At 32.7% G+C, this 22,500-nt stretch overlaps 1 protein-coding gene across 3 annotated transcripts; it reads left to right on the forward strand.

Moving 5' to 3' along the window:
• The first annotated feature begins 5,477 nt into the window (after positions 1-5,477).
• LOC137642557 (cuticle protein 8-like) lies at positions 5,478-13,643 on the forward strand. 3 transcript variants are annotated; one of them, XM_068375220.1, is made up of 4 exons: positions 5,478-5,613; positions 6,619-6,699; positions 7,069-7,140; positions 12,905-13,643. In XM_068375220.1, exons 1-4 carry the CDS (start codon positions 5,608-5,610, stop codon positions 13,058-13,060), a joined length of 315 nt encoding a protein of 104 aa, XP_068231321.1. In that variant the 5' UTR covers positions 5,478-5,607; the 3' UTR covers positions 13,061-13,643. The 3 variants fall into 3 exon arrangements, with proteins under 3 accessions (XP_068231321.1, XP_068231320.1, XP_068231322.1); XM_068375219.1 differs by lacking the exon at positions 12,905-13,643 and having other exon boundaries at positions 7,069-7,859; XM_068375221.1 differs by lacking the exons at positions 5,478-5,613; positions 6,619-6,699; positions 7,069-7,140 and adding an exon at positions 12,410-12,483 and having other exon boundaries at positions 12,833-13,643.
• The last annotated feature ends 8,857 nt before the right edge of the window (positions 13,644-22,500 follow it).

Below are 22,500 nucleotides of genomic sequence, written 5' to 3' on the forward strand. Positions count from 1 at the left end.
TATATATATATATATGTATACATACATACATATATATATATATATATATATATATATATATATATATATATATATATATATATATATATATATATATGTATTGGGTTCTTGTTAAGTTCCCTGTATGAGAAAGCATAGAGAAAGAAAAAGTAAAATCATACAGCACGAGTCCACCCAAGGCAACAACCTTGTCTACCCAAGGAGGCTACCTCCTTGTGTCTACCAATCGTCTTTTGTGTCGTTCCCTAAAGCAATTTTCTATAAGAACAGTTGTCAGTCGCCTCTGGACACTTGATGCCCACAGAGGAAAGGGCTTAGCGGGTAAACTGTATGAAAAGGCTATGTCTCGAAACATGTTCTCATCTCGTTCTTAATAGAGATGAAATTGCATTCAATGATCCAACTGAAAGTCGAATAAAGTTTGCAAAAAAATATACTGGCAGTAGAACCTGTTTTATGTATCGACGATGAATTGTAGGGTTGCATTATAGAATTTTAATTTTTCTCCTAGCGATGATTCAAGATTTTTTTTTTTTTTATTGACAAAGAATTTGAATTGTTATGTTTTCTGTTGCTGGAAGAGTAATTGAATTATTTTTTCATTGTTGAACCTGGTTATATTAACCTTTAAATTGATAAAACCAGATTATCTTATGATCTTTTTAATATTTTACTACATATCTTTGATGATGCATGTTACTTATGGTTTCCTCTGTTTTGATAAATAAATCCATTAATTCTACCCTGTTACCATTACCATAAGTACTGTTCATTATCATGAAGTACACCATATTTTTTTTTCTTTTTTTTTTTTGGTTAACGAGAGGAATACATGCAGATTTAGGCAGCTCCTCTGAGAGAATTACACCCAAAAATCAATGCATTGTTCTCTAATCTTGGGTAGTGCTATAGCTTCTATAATATGCTCTTGTATTATCTTTGGTTAGAGTCCTCTTGCTTGAAAGTACATTCAGACACACTATTCTATATTTACTTATTTCTTTTACTCACTTGACTACCTTCCGTGGGAAGCTCTTGGTCTTATAACATTCTGCTTTTCCAGTTGGGGCTGTAACTTATCTAGTAGTAGTAATAACAACAACAACAACAATAATAATAATAATAATAATAATAATAATAATAATAATAATAATAATAATAATAATAATGATAATAAACATATACGTAAGTACATATATATGCATATATATGTATATATATGTATATATACATACATATATATATATATATATATATATATATATATATATATATATATATGGTATATTTATATATACATACATATATATATATATATATATATATATATATATATATATATATATATATATATATATATATATATATATATGTGTGTGTGTGTGTGTGTGTATATATATATATATAGGTTGGGTAGGGAATGTTGGGCGTTTGTCAGTGCGTATGGGCCAGGTAGTGAGAAAAGTGAAGAAGAGCGGAATGAGTTCTGGAATGAATTAACTAGGTGTGTAGAAGGACTGGGTAGAAGGAATTATGTAGTTGTTATGGGTGACTTAAATGCTAGAGTGGGTGCTGGAGAGGTAGAAGGTGTCATTGGGAAATATGGCGTACCAGGTGAAAATGAGAGTGGTGAGAGACTGGTAGATATGTGTGTTGAACAAGAGATGGTAATAAGTGCTAGCTTTTTTAAAAAGAAAGATAAAAATAAGTATACATGGGTAAGAGTGGCAAATGGAAGAGTAGTAGAAAGGGCATTAATGGATTATGTGTTGATAACTAAAAGAATGTTTGGAAGATTGAAAGACGTGCACGTGTTTAGGGGTATGGCTAACGGTATGTCTCATCATTTTTTGGTGGAAGGAAAATTAGTTGTAGCAAAAGAGTGGGGGAATAGAGTAGGTGGATGTAAAAGGGAGCTAGTGAGGGTTGAAGAGCTAATAAAACCGGGGGTAAAAAGTAAATATCAGGAAAGGTTGAAAATGGCATATGACGAGGTGAGAGTAAGAGAAACTGGTAATTTAGAGGAGGAGTGGAAGTTAGCAAAAGAAAATTTTGTTGGGATTGCAAGTGATGTATGTGGCAAGAAGGTTGTTGGAGGCAGCATGAGGAAGGGCAGTGAATGGTGGAATGAAGGAGTGAAGGTAAAAGTGGAAGAGAAAAAGAGGGCTTTTGAAGAATGGCTGCAGAGTAATAGTATAGAGAAGTATGAAAAATATAGAGAGCAAAAGGTGGAAGTAAAGCGCAAGGTACGTGAGGCAAAGAGGGCAGCTGACCTGAGGTGGGGTCAGGGACTGGGTCAGTCATATGAAGAGAATAAGAAGAAGTTTTGGAAAGAAGTGAAGAGAGTAAGGAAGGCCGGCGCAAGAATTGAAGAGACAGTGAAAGATGGAAATGGAAGGTTGTTAAAAGGAGAGGAAACAAGGAAAAGGTGGGCGGAATATTTTGAAAGTTTGCTGAATGTTGAGGATGATAGGGAGGCAGATATGATTGCGGTTCCAGGTGTTGAGGTGCCAGTGATGGGAGATGAGAATGAGAGAGAGATTACAATAGAGGAAGTGAGGAGAGCACTAGATGAAACGAGAGTAGGAAAAGCATCGGGTATGGATGGTGTGAAAGCTGAGATGTTGAAGGAAGGGGGTGTGACTGTACTTGAATGGTTGGTGAGATTGTTTAATGTGTGTTTTGTGTTGTCAATGGTACCAGTAGATTGGGTCTGTGCATGTATTGTACCACTATATAAGGGTAAGGGAGATGTGCATGAGTGTTGTAATTCAAGAGGTATTAGTTTGTTGAGTGTAGTTGGAAAAGTGTATGGTAGAATACTGATTAATAGGATTAAGGATAAAACAGAGAATGCAATCTTGGAAGTACAGGGTGGTTTTAGAAGAGGTAGGGGTTGTATGAATCAGATTTTTACAGTTAGGCAGATATGCGAGAAATATTTAGCAAAAGGTAAGGAGGTGTATGTTGCGTTTATGGATCTGGAGAAAGCATATGATAGAGTTGATAGGGAAGCAATGTGGAATGTGATGAGGTTATATGGAGTTGGTGGAAGGTTGTTGCAAGCAGTGAAAAGTTTCTACACAGGTAGTAAAGCATGTGTTAGAATAGGAAAGGAGGTGAGCGATTGGTTTCCGGTGAGAGTGGGGCTGAGACAGGGATGTGTGATGTCGCCGTGGTTGTTTAACTTGTATGTTGATGGAGTGGTGAGAGAGGTGAATGCTAGATTGCTTGGACGAGGATTAAAACTGTTAGGCGAGAATGATCATGAATGGGAGGTAAATCAGTTGTTGTTTGCGGATGATACTGTACTGGTAGCAGACACAGAAGAGAAGCTTGACCGACTAGTGACAGAATTTGGAAGGGTGTGTGAGAGAAGGAAGTTGAGAGTTAATGTGGGTAAGAGTAAGGTTATGAGATGTACGAGAAGGGAAGGTGGTGCAAGGTTGAATGTCATGTTGAATGGAGAGTTACTTGAGGAGGTGGATCAGTTTAAGTACTTGGGGTCTGTTGTTGCAGCAAATGGTGGAGTGGAAGCAGATGTACGTCAGAGAGTGAATGAAGGTTGCAAAGTGTTGGGGGCAGTTAAGGGAGTAGTAAAAAATAGAGGATTGGGCATGAATGTAAAGAGAGTTCTATATGAGAAAGTGATTGTACCAACTGTGATGTATGGATCGGAGTTGTGGGGAATGAAAGTGATGGAGAGACAGAAATTGAATGTGTTTGAGATGAAGTGTCTGAGGAGTATGGCTGGTGTATCTCGAGTAGATAGGGTTAGGAACGAAGTGGTGAGGGTGAGAACGGGTGTAAGAAATGAGTTAGCGGCTAGAGTGGATATGAATGTGTTGAGGTGGTTTGGCCATGTTGAGAGAATGGAAAATGGCTGTCTGCTAAAGAAGGTGATGAATGCAAGAGTTGATGGGAGAAGTACAAGAGGAAGGCCAAGGTTTGGGTGGATGGATGGTGTGAAGAAAGCTCTGGGTGATAGGAGGATAGATGTGAGAGAGGCAAGAGAGCGTGCTAGAAATAGGAATGAATGGCGAGCGATTGTGACGCAGTTCCGGTAGGCCCTGCTGCTTCCTCCGGTGCCTTAGATGACTGCGGAGGTAGCAGCAGTAGGGGACTCAGTAGTATGAAGCTTCATCTGTGGTGGAAATGTGGGAGGTTGGGCTGTGGCACCCTAGCAGTACCAGCTGAACTCGGCTGAGTCCCTGGTTAGGCTGGAGGAACGTAGAGAGTAGAGGTCCCCTTTTTGTTTTGTTTCTTGTTGTTGTCGGCTACCCCCCAAAATTGGGGGAAGTGCCTTTGGTATATGTATGTATGTATATATATATATATATATATATATATATATATATATATATATATATATATATATATATATATATATATATATATATATATGTGTGTGTATATATTGTAGATTAAACTTCTAATACATCCGGAAATGGACGTCTGCCTGAGTCGCACATCAGGGTGCCAAATGGCCCAAAAGAATTTCCTCCAAAGAAATTTAAAAAGTGAAAGGTAAAGATTTCATTAGTGTTTAACATCGGAATAGAGATGCGAGACTGATCTTATTTGATAGAGATTGATTAACCGAAATACTTTTGTTCAGTAAATTATTCCACAAAATACCTCATGGGACCTGTAAAGTCTAACAGTGCTAGTAATACTGAAGTAATAGGCAGAGAGAGAGAGAGAGAGAGAGAGAGAGAGAGAGAGAGAGAGAGAGAGAGAGAGAGACTTTTGATGCCTCTCTGAAGGCTACGTATTACGCTTTTGTTAAAGATTTAGGTTAATGCATGAAAAAATGTATACAAATGTTTCTGTGCATGGTCAGTGTGCGAAAGTTTGTAGTGAAGTATTTTGTTTACGTTCTGTAATGAGTTCTGCGCTTTTTTCATTATATCATTCATGGTCAGAATGCTTAGATAACTTGGATTTTTTATAATGTACAAAAGATTAGAGCAATAATGCAATTTTGTAGCAACATTAAGACCAACCTATCAATATTCTAAGCATTGAAATATTATTACCATACCAGCCTTTATAACATTAACTGATTAAAATAGTTTCATTGAGAGAATTAAAATCAAAACCACACCAATTCATAATCCTTTAAAAAAGATATATCGAATTCCTTCACTATTGGTTTTTCTTCCAAGCGAAATAGAACTGAACACCAAACAGGTTATTTTCTTCAAACCTTCAAGGTGATTCAGTATAAGTCCTTATATTTCCCAACTACCATAGCTCATCATAACACTAAAATGAAATATTGGGAAGCACACAGAGATAGAAAAAAAGGAAAGGAAGGATTTTTGCTATTAAATAATTAAGAACAAACAGAAATATCCCTCTTTGCAAATTTCTGATTAGATTGTCAGCGGCTGACCCACTATTCCCTCAAGGACCCACCCCAAGACGGGTATATAAGGAGCATCCTCCGTGTCTTAGCACTACGGGCCAACCAAGGGAAAGGCCCATGCCAACAACAAGTGTTGGCTTTAATACCCCAACAACAACAATGTCTTAGCATCTCACTCCTGAACCGTCTCCTGCCCGAACAGCTCCTTCAAGCTGATAACGATTTCGCTCGACACCATGAAGGTAGTTGGTGGCTGGGAGGTGGACAGCGGTGGAATATCAATTTTACCTTTAGTGAAACTGCAAAAAGATCCACTCACATATTAACTAGACATACTTCAGCCTATATATATATATATATATATATATATATATATATATATATATATATATATATATATATATATATATATATACATATATATATATATATATATATATATATATATATATATATATATATATATATATATATATATATATGTGTGTGTGTGTGTGTGTGTGTGTGTGTGTCTGTCTGTCTATGCGTAAATATTCCCTTTAAGAAGCATATCGGTGAGATCTCTATGAACAGATTAGAATATCAGATTCATCTTAGTTTACTTTGATTTAGTGGATCGAAGGCGTAATTTGTCAGGAAAAAAATGAGCTTCTATGATTTAAATCATAAATCATTAAACTAATTTACTTTGAAACAAATCAACTTCGCAAATAGAATTCAATTAATATTAACCTACAAAATATTTGCTTGGTATTCGAACTCAATTTTGTTACATTGGGAATTCTTTCTTTTTTTCTCTCCCTTTGATTTCAGTTTTGATTTTACAAATTGAGTGTGAACTTGAGAATTTCTATTTCGGTAATAATTTTTTTTTCTTTTAGTGCTATTCCCTTTCCGAAGGTCAATATGGCCATCTTTTTGTCTTCAAATCAGAATTCATACACAGGAACTTCTATTAAATAAAGAAACAGTGACATTTGAACTAAAGATTGAGTAAATATTAAAGAAATTTATCATTTCCAATATCTTCATACAATTCAATAACCATCTGAGTTGACATCACTAAACAAGTCAAAGTTTTCTCCAAAATCTCACCATCGAAAAGAAACATCTGAGATTCAGTAATGCATATCATGTAGACACAGATTAGTTACAAGAGATACATTTTCAGCTAAACTTACACGAAGTCAGCAGACGGTATATTAAAAGACACCTAATTCGTCTTTGTTTTTCATCTCATTTTTCAGGTCTTGGTATTGTTGATGTTGGTTATCGTCGCTGTGTTCAGCGCCCCATCACCACAAACTGCTCAAACTCAGAGTCTTTATGTAAGTTGTCAACAATCTATTCACTGGTATTGGGTTTGAAAAAAAGTAAGATCTATTTTGATTCTCCACTTCTAGAGTATTCCACTAAAGGTAATGTTTGTTTAACTTTTGAAATTTCTCATAACAGTTGTCTAGATATTGTAGATATCGTTTATGTTTCCACCAAGGACTACAGAATATTGTATTCTTACTCCTTGCATTAACCAGTACTCTCTCATTCCCTACTACACTATTTGACGCACTCCCATAAATTATTAAGAAAGTAGAACTGTAATTCGGAATTATGTTTTTTACCAAAACACTTCCATATTTTCATGGATTGCCCTCCTCGCTTTAATATAGGCCTAATGTCAATCTGCCTCTTCACAGCCCATCATCCCTTACGAATTCGCCTACGAAGTGGCCGACCCTCCGACCAGCAACTTCCAGAACAGGGCAGAGGTCAAACTCCCTAACGGCGACGTCTTCGGCTCCTGGTCTCTTCTGCTGCCTGACGGAAACATCCAGACCGTCACCTACAACGTCACTGGAAACCAGGGCTTCCAGTACTCTCTGGTCCTCACACCGGCTACACAAACAGCGGCGGCAGGGAAGTAAATTCCCTTTCCAGTCTGTTTTAGTCCAGAATGATTCCGTTAATCAAGTCTTCCAACTCTGGAGTCCTTGACGAAGCTCCTTCTTTCTCCATTAATTCAGAATACCAGAAAATGCTAAGAAGACTACTTGATGCCAACATTGCCAAAATCATTAACTTCATGCCGATTTCGACGGTGATTTGTGTCTGAATCAAATCTTGTGACTGGAAACTAGACGAAATCACTGAATGATGTCTGTATCTTAGACTGAATTCATTGATTCCGGTTTTTACTTTTGTAAGGCTTTTCTCTCAATTTTTTGAAGCAACCGATTTCCGAAGTCTTTGAAAGAAAAAATTATGAAAACAATTTCCAGTTATCCTGAAAAACAAGATTTGATCTGAGGTATTCATTCGATTTTTGCGCATCTGAAGGCTCTTCCTTCATTGTGATTATCTTGTTACTGTTCACCTTCATTTCATCACATTTGTTGAAAAACACATTCATTCTCTTCATCGCCCATTTTTCTTTATCTTTAAGGAATGTTCACTTTTTTTTCAGAAAATAAAAGGCCTCTTGTTACTTATACAGAATATATTTGAAATATGACTTTGTGGTTTTATTCTTTCATCTTTTGAGCACCATTGATAAAGGTATCAACCATCTTTATATGGAAGGTTTTATGTAATCAAGGGCAAAATTTACACCCCCACAAAGAATTGGGTTCATTGCATTGTGTCGAAGAATTATTTTTAAGAACTTATGATGAATGTTGATTATCCTTTTAATGATTAAAAGTACTTATTAGAAAAGAAAAAGAAAGCGTGAACATTATTTATAAAAAAAAAACGTAAGATAGTATTTCAAGGTAATCATGAAAAATATAATAATTATGTTACAAGAGTTTTTTTTTTCATATAGATCTTTCACGCATTTATTACTATTATTATTATTATTATTATTATTATTATTATTATTATTATTATTATTATTATTATTATTATTATTATTATTATTATTATTACTTGCTAATCTTCAACCCTAGCTGGAAAAGCAGGATGCTACCGCTAGTATTAATTCTCATATAGATATGATTGCTAATGAGCCCTGATTGATTTTACATTGATCAATGGCATCATGTGTTAACCTTTTTATTTTGACGTTTCATAGCACAACTAACTAAGGAATAAAGATATAAAGCGAAAATTGCTTTATAAAGCTAAATACATTTTCTATATGAAAGATAAATATAAAATTTCAATATAATGGTGGAAGAAACTGAACAAAGATGGACAATAAATTTTTATTTCTATTCAACTAAATTTACGATAGGTTTTTTTTTTTTTTAGTCAAATTGTTCATATTTTATTTCCTTTTTTCTTATGCCATATAGAAATAAAAAGGATACCCTTTCAAATGATATAAGAATCATGACAATTGCACTAACTACAAACGTACAAACACACTTTTAATTGAGAGTGAAAAATGTGTGAGGCAGTTATGCTATAAGCATATCTTTGCGGCCATTTTACATATAATGAATAATGTTTGGAAAACAGGGAAGACTAAAAGAGGAAGCTGAATAAATTTCCTGTATAAATGTTTAAGAAAAAATAGGTTTTATCAGAAAAAAAAATAGGCAATTGTAGAGCAAAGATGGATAACGCATTTATATCTTTATATAATTAAATATACGATAATTTTTTTTTTTTTTTTAATATTCTATCTTATTTCTCTTCCTCTTGTTATTTTAAACTTTTTATAGTTTATATATGAAAGATTTATTCTAATGTTGTTACTGTACTTGAAATATTTCATTTTAATTGTTAATTACTTTTATTGTAGTTTCCTTATTCCTATCCTCACTGGGATATTTTCCCTTTTGGAGCGCTTAGGGTTATAGCATTGTTTTTCCAACTAGGGTGTAGCTTAGCAAGTAATAATTATAAAAATATTTTTATATTTTACCATATACCATGTGAAAAAATAAAGCCCTTTTAAATGTAAAATACCAATTACAGTATTTGCAAATATACAATCATGTGTAGAGAATATTATCTATTCACTTCTAAATCTTGTGCAAAAGATAGTCTAAACTAGTCTTATTGTAAACATGTCTTCTCTGCCATCTTGTGCAACAGATAAGCAATGAATAATGCTAAGAGAAAACTTAATAAAAAGAAAAGCTATATAGATTTCATCTCTGAGAGGATAAAAGAACGGATAGGTCAACTCTCCCAGTCTCTTCTACTTACTGGGACTTGCTGCTAAAACCACTTTTTTTCAGACTGACAGACTTTGTCTGTTAACCTTTCATTTCGTGGACCTAAAGAGGAGTCTCTCCTCCGGGTCACTTCCCTCACTTACACGTCAGATGCTAGAAATCCCTCCTTAAAGTCAAATATCCTCCCCTTTTGTATGTCTTTGGGTGATTCCGCCTGTGGCTCTGATCCCGAGGTCGTTAAGAGAATCCACACTTTAATGTATTAATATATATGGCTTATTTGAAATATGAAAAACACGTTAAATGTGCAAAAATTTATCATTAATCGAATGCCAAGTCCAAAACCTACCAATTAGCTACGATGGTGAAGATGGGTTGATTTCAATTCAAAGTACAGAAAACCGGAATTTGACAGGTATAAGTACAGAAGAATTGTCATTGACTTTTATCTTTTTTCTTGGCTGAGTGGTATGGTCACTGGCATACAGGTATCCTGGACCAGGGTTCAAATCCCGGCCTGTCTGATACTATAGTCTTTGGGTGATTCCGCCTGGGGCTCTCATCCCGAGGTCGTTAAGAGAATCCACACTTTAATGTATTAATATATATGGCTTATTTGAAATATGAAAAACACGTTTAAATGAGCAAAAATTTATCATGTATATATATATATATATATATATATATATATATATATATATATATATATATATATATATATATATATATATATGTATAGATATACAGTATATATATATATATATATATATATATATATATATATATATATATATATATATATATATATATATACAGTATATATATATATATATATATATATATATATATATATATATATATATATATATATATACTGTATATATATGTATATATATATATATATATATATATATATATATATATATATATATATACAGTATTATATATATATATATATATATATATATATATATATATATATATATATATATATATATATATATATTTATATATACATATACCATATGAGATATTGAAAACGCCAAATAACTGCTAATTTTCTAGAGCATAAATGCGTGAAAATAATTATTGCATTTACTAGATTCGTTTAAAATGCTGTTTTATTAAATGCTGAAAGTTTAGCTTAAATTCAAACTTTCTATTAAAATTCCGATGAAAATTAAATGTCATGCAACATACTCCAAATGGGAGTTGATATTTCCGCAGATATCTCTTTGTTTAGAATCCATTCAAATGTTTTTTGAAGATTAGAAACTATAATCGTTATGCACCGTCTTCTCACTTCAGAACAAGAGAAGATGAAAGGGACCTGAAAAGGAAATTGAAGTGACATTTTGTACGCAAAGATGAAAGAGACAAGTAAGAAAAACACGTTTCTCCTCCAAGGTGAATTTCAAGTCCTTTCTTGGGCACGTGACCGGGGCATCTGACCTGGGCACCGATGGGTATATAAGGAGCATCCTCCGTGTCTCAGCATCTCACTCTTGAACCGTCTCTTGCCCGAACAGCTCCTTCAAGCTGATAACGATTTTGCTCGACACCATGAAGGTAGTTGGTGGGTGGGAGGTGGACACTGGTGGAATATATACTTTGTTTTCTTTTTTTAAATGAGAGAATTGTAATTGGCACTACGAACACATTTAAATATATATATATATATATATATATATATATATATATATATATATATATATATATATATATATATATATATGTGTGTGTGTGTGTGTGTGTGTTTATGTGTGTGTATTTGTGTATGTGTGTAAATGTAAATTATATACATTTACACATGTATATGATATATGATAGATGTAATATGAATATATATATATATATATATATATATATATATATATATATATATATATATATATATATATATATATATGTGTGTGTGTGTGTGTGTGTGTGTGTGTGTGTGTGTGTATATGTGTGTGTGTTGTATGTATCTATACAACTCCATACCTGTATATATATTTATATATATATATATATATATATATATATATATATATATATATATATATATATATATATATATATATATATATATATAACATATACACAGCTATACACACACATTCATCTTGGTTATTTGCATCAGTGGATCGAAGGTGTAATTTTTCAAGAAAATTATCAACTTCAATAACTTAAATCCTAAAACAATGACATTAAAAAACAATAACTTTATAACTCATAAACTTTGAAATTATCAACTTTTTGGGTAAAATTTAAATAATTTTAACCTGCAAAATATTTGTTTGGTATTTGAACTTAAAGCTATTGGCAATTCTTTTTTTCTTTCTCCCTTTCATCTTGATTTTGATTTTACCAATTGAATTTGAATTTTAGAGTTCCTATTTTTGTATTCCAAAACCTTCAGTATGTTTTAAAATATTATCACGCAACACATAAATTTATTTCTTGTATGGAAAACATTATCTCATCCGGATTTATAATTTCTTTTATCCTATGGTATTTCTATTTGCATAAAACCAGATTTGACAAATCGGTGTATTTCAGCTAAACATTTTTTTCCCAAAGGAGATTCCATTTTTGTCTTCAGATCAGAATTCAGACACAGGAACTCCTATCAAATAAAGAAACAGTGAAATTTGAAATAGTTCCTAAAGAAATTTGAATGCATTATTGATACCTTTGTTATCTTACCCTTGAATAACCGCCTGAGTTGACATCAATAAGCAAGTCAAAGTTTACTCCAAAATCTTACCATCCAGAAGATACATTTGAGGTTTAATAATCCATATCATGTAAACACAGATTAGTTCCAAGGGATACATATTCAGCTAAACTTACACGAAGTCAGCGGACGAAATATCAAAAGACTCCTCATTAATCTTTGTTTTTCATCTCATTTTTCAGGTCTTGGTATTGTTGATGTTGGTTATCGTCGCTGTGTTCAGTGCACCATCACCACAAACTGCTGAAACTCAGAGTCTTTATGTAAGTTGTCAACAATCTATTCACTTTTATTGGGCTATAAAAAATAAATATCTATTTTGATGGTATTCCACAAACTGTAAGGTTTGTTTGACTTTCGAAATCCCTCATAACAGATGTCTATATATTGTAGATATCGTTTTTGTATCCACCAAGGACTACAGAATACTGTATTATTTAGATCTTGCACTAACCAGTACCCTCTTACCCCCTGCTACATTATTTGACGCTTTCACATAAATTAGTAACACAGTAGAAATTTACTTCGGAATTAATCATTTACCAAAATGCTTCCCTATTTTCATGAATTGCCTTCCTCGCTTTAATATAATCTCAATCTGCCTCTTCGCAGCCCATCATCCCTTACGAATTCGCCTACGAAGTGGCCGACCCTCCGACCAACAACTTCCAGAACAGGGCAGAGGTCAAACTCCCCAACGGCGACGTCTTCGGCTCCTGGTCTCTTCTGCTGCCTGACGGAAACATCCAGACCGTCACCTACAACGTCACTGGAAACCAGGGCTTCCAGTACTCTCTGGTCCTTACACCAGCTACACAAACAGCGGCGGCAGGGAAGTAAATTCCCTTTCCAGTCTGTTTTATTCCAGAATGATTCCGTTAATCAAGTCTTCCAACTCTGGAGTCCTTGACGAAGCTCTTTTATTCTCCATTACTCCAGAATACCAGAAAATGCTAAGAAGACTACTTGATGCCAACATTGCCAAAATCATTAACTTCATGCCGATTTCGACGGTGATTTGTGTCTGAATCAAATCTTGTGACTGGAAACTAGACGAAATCATTGAATGATGTCTATATCTTAGACTGAATTCATTGATTCCGGTTTTTACTTTAGTAAGACTTTTCTCTCAATTTTTTGAACAACCGATTTCCGAAGTCTTTGAAAAAAAAATACGAAAACAATTTCCAGTTATCCTGAAAAACAAGATTCGATCTGAGGTATTCATTCGATTTCTGCGCATCTGAAGGCTCTCCCTTCATTGTGATTATCTTGTTACTCTTCACCTTCATTTCATCACATTTGTTGAAAAACACATTCATTCTTTTCATCACCCATTTTTCTTTATCTTTAAGGAATGTTCACTATTGTTCTGAAAATAAAAGGCCTCTTGTTACTTATACAGAATATATTTGAAATATGACTTTGTGGTTTCATTATTTCATCTTTTGAACACCATTGACAAAGATATCAACCATCTTTATATGGAAGGTTTTAGGCAATCCACATTTTCGTGGACAAAATTTCATATTTGTGATATTAGAATCGTAACAAACCAATAACACACAATGTCCTGGATAAAGAAAGAGAGATTGAGACCACTCTAATCTTTCAGCCTTCTTTTCCTCAATTTTCGAAATGCTTCACACCTTTTTCCATTTTTTCCTACTTTCTCCTGTCCTATATCTGCCTTATCCTAACCTATGAAAATATAACATAAACTTTCATTGGAACGAAGTTCATTTAATATATATCCTCTATTTAAAATGACCTTCTGGAAAAGTATTTTAGTAGATATTCTTCGGCAAATGTTGTCACTTTTACATTTCACAACTTATGATTCATTCACCAAATTTCATCATTTTTTTTTTTTTTATTATTTTGAATTTTTGTGTCTACATTTATCGTCTCAGGGAAAGTGAAAATACTCTCTCTCTCTCTCTCTCTCTCTCTCTCTCTCTCTCTCTCTCTCTCTCTCTCTCTCTCTCTCTCTCTCTCTCTCTCTCGTCAATTATACCTTGTTTTTTTGTTAAAAATAAAATGAATATCAGTACTTTTCTATTTGGTATGGTTGCATTGTATTATCAAGGGTTTAAAAAGGAATTTGTTATTAAAGAACTATATACGTAAGCAACAAACAATAGAAAAACTCTGATTTGAATTTCCTTCTCATCTCCAACTGTATGTTCATCTATTGTTGTGTTGAAGAAGTCATCATATCAGTGCATTGTGAATATCATTTAACTCCGACGTGGCTGGGTAGTATCTATAAATGTAATGCCAAAACATTAATTTAGAAAATTATATACCGTAAATTCCAATGCATGTAGTAAAAATTGTTTTAGAAAAACTGATTTGTATTTCATTGAGTGTAGCTGGGATTTTCAACGTAACTTCTAAATAATATGTTCTTGTAGTTGATAGAATTATTAATTTATTTATTTATTTATTTATTTATTTATCTTTTGGTGTAGAGGTGGTGAAGGTAAACATTTATCCACCATGTGCCGATAGGTGACCATATAAACAGGTATCTCAAACGTTGAACTTCCTTTGCTTACAAATGCAGGCAGGGAATATTTTCTCTTCCTTTGATTTTTTTTATTAATTCATTTAATATTATTTCTTTTTTGGTAAATTTTCTCTTTCTTCCCATTGAAGGGATTCCTTTGCATCAATTTTTTTCCCTACTAAGACACCAGAGTCATTCTGGGGCTGCTAGGTCATCCCTAATACCTTGACTGTTTCCCTAGGCCAGGTGGGGATCATATATTATAACGTATGATCCTGAATCCTGTGGGTTCTTTACAACACTGTACTTTTACGCTTACATTTATGAGCTTGGATATTTCCAATCAATTTATTATTATCTTTTACTGTACTTTGTTCCATAGCGGTTTTTCTAGTAAATATAAAGATTTACACACACACACACACACACACACACACACACACACACATATATATATATATATATATATATATATATATATATATATATATATATATATATATATATATATATATATATATATATATATTATACATCATACATATACACAGGCACTGCCCCGAATTTGGGGGGGCAGCCGACATCAACAAATGAAACAAAACAAAAAAGGGGACCTCTACTCTCTACGTTCCTCCCAGCCTGACAAGGGACTCAACCGAGTTCATCTGGTACTGCTAGGGTGCCAAAGCCCACCCTCCCTCGTTATTCACCACAGATGAAGCAGCAGGGCCTACCGGAACTGCGTCACAATCGCTCGCCATTCATTACTATTTTTAGCACGCTTTCTTGCCTCTCTCACATTTATCCTCCTATCACCCAGAGCTTTCTTCACTCCATCCATTCACCCAAACCTTGGCCTTCCTCTTGTACTTCTCCCATCAACTCTTGCATTCATCACCTTCTTTAGCAGACAGCCATTTTCCATTCTCTCAACATGGCCAAACCACCTCAACACATTCATATCCACTCTAGCTGCTAACTCATTTCTTACACCCGTTCTCACTCTCACCACTTCGTTCCTAACCCTATCTACTCGAGATATACCAGCCATACTCCTTAGACACTTCATCTCAAACACATTCAATTTCTGTCTCTCCATCACTTTCATTCCCCACAACTCCGGTCCATACATCACAGTTGGTACGATAACTTTCTCATAAAGAACTCTCTTTACATTCATGCCCAACCCTCTATTTTTTACTACTCCCTTAACTGCCGCCAACACTTTGCAACCTTCATTCACTCTCTGACGTACATCTGCTTCCACTCCACCATTTGCTGCAACAACAGACCCCCAAGTACTTAAACTGATCCACTTCCTCAAGTAACTCTCCATTCAACATGACCTTCAACCTTGCACCACCTTCCCTAACTCGTACATCTCATAACCTTACTCTTACCCACATTAACTCTCAACTTCCTTCTCTCACCCACACTTCCAAATTCTGTCACTATTCAGTCAAGCTTCTCTTGTGTGTCTGCAATCAGTACAGTATCATCTGCAAACAACAACTGATTTAACTCCCATTCATGGTCATTCTTGTCTACCAGTTTTAATCCTCGTCCAAGCACTCGAGCATTCACCTCTCTCACCAATCCATCAACATACAAGTTAAACAACCACGGCGAAATCACACATCCCTGTCTCAGCCCCACTCTCACCAGAAACCAATCACTCACTCCATTTCCTATTCTAACACATGCTTTACTACCTTTATAGAAACTTTTCACTGCTTGAAACAACCTTCCACCAACTGCATATAACCTTATCACATTCCACATTGCTTCCCTATCAACTCTATCATACGCTTTCTCCAGATCCATAAACGCAACATACACCTCCTTACCTTTTGCTAAATATTTCTCGCATATCTGCCTAATTGTGAAAATCTGATTAATATAACCCCTACCTCTTCTAAAACCCCCCTGTACTTATAAGATTGCATTCTCTGTTTTATCCTTAATCCTATTAATCATTACTCTACCATACACTTTTCCAACTACACTCAACAAACTAATACCTCTTGAATTACAACACTCATGCACATCTCCCTTACCCTTATATAGTGGTACAATACATGCACAAACCCAATCTACTGGTACCATTGACAACACAAAACACATATTAAACAATCTCACCAACCATTCAAGTACAGTCACACCCCCTTCCTTCAACATCTCAGCTCTCACACCATCCATACCAGATGCTTTTCCTATTCTTGTTTCATCTAGTGCTCTCCTTACTTCCTCTATTGTAATCTCTCTCTCATTCTCATCTCCCATCACCGGCAACTCAACACCTGCAAAAGCAATTATATCTGCCTCCCAATTATCCTCTACATTCAGTAAACTTTCAAAATATTCTGTCCACCTTTTCCTTGTTTCCTCTCCCTTTAACAACCTTCCATTTCCATCTTTCACGGTCTCTTCAATTCTTGAGCCAGCCTTCCTATATATATATATATATATATATATATATATATATATATATATATATATATATATATATATATATATATATGAATATATATATATATATATATATATATATATATATATATTCATATATATATATATATATATATATATATATATATATATATATATATATATATAAGAATTTACATATATAAATATATATCTATCTATCTATCTATCTATCTATATATATATATATATATATATATATATATATGTGTGTGTGTGTGTGTGTGTGTGTGTGTGTATATCTTTGAGTAGGCCTGCCATACTTATCTGTTGATTTATAGAGCCTCTACTAGGGCTGAGAAAAATAAGGAGTTAGGCAAGCTGCCTTTCCCCGTAAAAACTTTAAAAATAACGCTTTATATATATATATATATATATATATATATATATATATATATATATATATATATATACATATACATATACACATATGTATACACACACACACACACACACACACACATATATATATATATATATATATATATATATATATATATATATACACACACACATATGTATACACACATAATATATATATATATATATATATATATATATATATATATATATATATATATATATATATATATATTTACATATCTATATACTTACTTTTATGTGTGTATGTATGTATGTATGTATGTATGTATATATATATATATAAATATCAACAATATATTTATACATACATACATATATATATATATATATATATATATATATATATATATATATATATATATATATATACTTATTTTTATGTATGTATGTATGTATGTATGCATGTATGTCAACAATATATTTATATATATATATATATATATATATATATATATATATATATATATATATATATATATATATATATATATATATATATATATATGCACGTGGTCGTTTTCCTATTTACTTTTCTTTTTTTCATCAAAATTTGTCATTTGTATTCCGTGGAAGTTTGCTATACAAGGACACGTTCTCCTCCATTGTCCTTCTGTATCAATTTAAAAATGCAAATAATCAAACAATGGTAATATGAGCAAACTAATCTGTGAGATTCATATCCATAACATTAGCTTTGTTATCTGAGAATTTGAGTAAATGAGGAATAATTATATCTTTTTTTTTCCGAAGATTTCGATAAAAACTATCTGGTTGTGGCTTTTATCATGTTCTTAACATTCACAAATGAACAAATAACAAGGAGTAGCATAGTATAGTATAGTAGTCTCTGTTCAGACTGTAAGAAATAGAAATTGAGGTTCTGTTTTATTATATTTTTTTTTTAATCCAGGTAAAAAGTAAAAGTAAAAGTTCAAGTAAAGTTTTTCAGAGTGACTTTTGAATCGGTAACGTTTGCCTAATACATGTAGAATATTGATTGAAACAGCAAAGCAAACATTTCCCATGAGAGAGAGAGAGAGAGAGAGAGAGACCTCATGAACGTAAAATGTTTCTAATTGTGAGAGAGTGAAGCAACACCCCAGCCGTGCTTATTCTCTTTCTGTAAATGCCATCATAAGCTGCGTTGAATGGAAAGATGTCTCGTAACTTATCGGAATAGGAAAAGGAGACTTAGAGTTTGGCACTCCGATCGACCAAATTCTTTCCTTAAGCAAATATTTGAAAGTTGTAATATTTCTATGATTAAAGAGAAAAATTTCAATTGTCAAATGACATTGATCTAAGATTTTAAAGTAATTGGAAGGCGTATTGCGATGCCTCTTTTTTCTAATGATTAAAAAGAAAATCTACTGAGTTTTCTATTTATCTATCTATTTATTCATATATTGTTATTCTTATTATTACTAGTGTACCTGAGCCATTAAAAATGAAGTCTAGGTGTTAAGATCAGGTATGCATACGTAGACAAAACGCACACACAGTTTCAACCCTTGGCACCCCGTCTACCTTTACTAATTACAAACGGTTGGTTAAGAAATTTGTTATAATTGCTGTTGTTGTTGTTGTTGTTGTTGTTGTGGTTGTTGTTGTTGTTGTTATTTTTATTATTATCAATATGGTCATTATTAGAAATAACAGATCTCAGTAGATAAGTATAAGGAATTAATCTATGAATAAAAGTCACTGTTAAAGATAAGTCTCTTTAAACGGCGTATTCCATAGACATCCCAACCAGTTGAAAGTAACAAGAAGATCTTTAAGAAATGTAGCATTTTTTCTTATGCAGTAAAAGTGATATTGGAAGAGTGACCATCCACACGTAGTCTAGATTATCTCGGTTTTCCTTCTCCCAATAAGGGATATCTTTCTCTTGCTTCATTTTTTAAGCTATAAACGTTTTCTCGAAGTTTGTCAAATATAATTTAGCCTTGAATAGATCCTAATCGAAAATCAAATTTTAATATCCTTTTGTGCAGGGTGTTTTTTGCTGTCCACAAAAGGCTAATCAAAATACTCTTTGGAAAGTTTTATGAAGTTGCTCAGAACTGAACAAAACTCAATGGAGTTTGGTGTTCAGAATGTATCTCATAATTATGTGAGCTAAGTATATTAAGGAGTTCAGGATGTGAATAAATGTTTGCATGCATATATATATATATATATATATATATATATATATATATATATATATATACATATATATATATATATATATACATATATATTTGTGTGTGTGTATGTATGTATGTATGCATGTATATATACATATGTATTTGTATTCCTATATATATATATATATATATATATATATATATATATATATATATATATATATATATACATATGTATTTGTATTCATATATATATATATATATATATATATATATATATATATATATATATATATATATATATATATATATATATATATATATATATGTGTGTGTGTGTGTGTGTGTGTGTGTCCCTGCGTGCGTCTGCGCATGCATACTCCCGAACTCACAAGTAAGTATATACACACGCATATATATATATATATATATATATATATATATATATATATATATATATATATATATATATATATATATATATATATATATATATATATATATATATATATATATTGGGTTCTTGTTAAGTTCCCTGTATGAGAAAGCATAGAGAAAGAAAAAGTAAAATCATACAGCACGAGTCCACCCAAGGCAACAACCTTGTCTACCCAAGGAGGCTACCTCCTTGTGTCTACCAATCGTCTTTTGTGTCGTTCCCTAAAGCAATTTTCTATAAGAACAGTTGTCAGTCGCCTCTGGACACTTGATGCCCACAGAGGAAAGGGCTTAGCGGGTAAACTGTATGAAAAGGCTATGTCTCGAAACATGTTCTCATCTCGTTCTTAATAGAGATGAAATTGCATTCAATGATCCAACTGAAAGTGGAATAAAGTTTTCAAAAAAATATACTGGCAGTAGAACCTGTTTTATGTATCGACGATAATTTGTAAGGTTGCATTATAGAATTTTAATTTTTCTCCTAGCGATGATTCAAGATTTTTTTTTTTTTTTTACTGACAAAGAATTTGAATTGTTATGTTTTCTGTTGCCGGAAGAGTAATTGAATTATTTTATAATTGTTGAACCTGGTTATATTAGCATTTAAATTGATAAAACCAGATTATCTTATGATCTTTTTAATGTTTTACTACATATCTTTGATGATGCATGTTACTTATGATTACCTTTGTTTTGATAAATAAATCCATTAATTCTGCCCTGCTACTATTACCATAAGTACTGTTCATTATCATGGAGTACAACATTTTTTTTTTTTTTTTTTTTTTTTTTGTTAACGAGAAGGATACATGCCGATGTAGGCAGCTCTTCTGAGAGAAGTACACCCCAAAATTAATGCATTGTTCTCTAATCTTGGGTAGTGCTATAGCCTCTATAATATGCTCTTGTATTATCTTGGGTAAGATTTCTCTTGCTTGAAAGTACATTCAGACACACTATTTCATGTTTCCTTATTTCTTTTACTCACTTGACTACCTTCCGTGGGAAGCTCTTGGTCTTATAACATTCTGCTTTTCCAGTTGGGGCTGTAACTTATCTAGTAGTAGTAATAATAATAATAATAATAATAATAATAATAACAATAATAATAAAAATAATGATAATAAACATATACATATGTACATATATGTTTACACACACACACACACACACACACACACACATATATATATATATATATATATATATATATATATATATATATATATATATATATATATATATATATATATATATATATATAGTAGATTGAACTTCTAATTCTCTAACTGATACCAACTGCAATCTATTAGCTACCAAACGCACAATTCATTGTTTTGATCAAGCAAGGCAAGATGGGGTTTTTCTTCCCTCGTCATTGTTTAGGGTTTATCCAATGTTGAAGGATGTTGCCATTTGAGAGAGTTACAGTTTCTTATTGACGAACCAAATATTATATATGATGTTGGTTAATTGTTCCATCTATCTCGACATTATTCTTTATCAAAGAGGATGTCAGGACTTGTTAGCTAAGGGTTTTAAGTGATGCATTTTCGAATGAATGATAACAAGTAATTCTTCTACAACTTATTTGTTTTTAATGGGTTTGTTCCTCTTGTAAAGTCCATGATGTATATGTTTCTATAGTAGAGTATAATTGCATTTTACTTTTTATTAATCAAAAATGCAGTTTGGTTATTGTATTTTTATACTTTGTTTTGGGAATGATATCTGTTAAAGAGAGAGAGAGAGAGAGAGAGAGAGAGAGAGAGAGAGAGAGAGAGAGAGAGAGAGAGAGAGAGAGAGAGAGTTTGATATTTCTGCACGCAACCCTTCAGTTATTGGCTATGAATATTGGTAGTCCTCAGATCTCGCATAATTGACTATTTCTGTCTACTGTAAAACTTTCGGAATACTTTTCCCAGTGAAATGTTTCTTTTTAATAACCATTTTCCGGCTGGGCATTATCCTGACTTGAGCCCTACAACGCCTGCGTATTAGTACAACGGTCCAGAGCAGTTTGGTTGCCTCACCTATGTCTGGAAGTGTAAGCATATGTGGGGACATTTAATACATCCAGAAATGGACGTCTGCCTGGGTCGCACATCAGATGCAAAGGGTGCCAAATAGCCCAAAAGAATTTCATCCAAAGGAATTTAAAAAGTGAAAGCTAAAGATTTCATTAGTGTTTAACATCGGAATAGAGATGCGAGACTGATCTTATTTGATAGAGATTGATTAACCGAAATACTTTTGTTCAGTAAATTATTCCACAAAATACCTCATGTGACCTGTAAAGTCTAACAGTGCTAGTAATACTGAAG

Source organism: Palaemon carinicauda, chromosome 6, assembly GCF_036898095.1.
Source record: "Palaemon carinicauda isolate YSFRI2023 chromosome 6, ASM3689809v2, whole genome shotgun sequence".
Lineage (NCBI taxonomy): Eukaryota > Metazoa > Arthropoda > Malacostraca > Decapoda > Palaemonidae > Palaemon > Palaemon carinicauda.

What these genes read in the sequence shown, in the direction of transcription:
- LOC137642557 (XM_068375220.1), top strand. An exon ending in CTCAAACTCAGAGTCTTTAT is followed by an intron (nt 6,700 to 7,068) that starts GTAAGTTGTCAA and finishes GCCTCTTCACAG; the next exon opens with CCCATCATCCCTTACGAATT. An exon ending in ACTTCCAGAACAGGGCAGAG is followed by an intron (nt 7,141 to 12,904) that starts GTCAAACTCCCT and finishes AACAGGGCAGAG; the next exon opens with GTCAAACTCCCCAACGGCGA.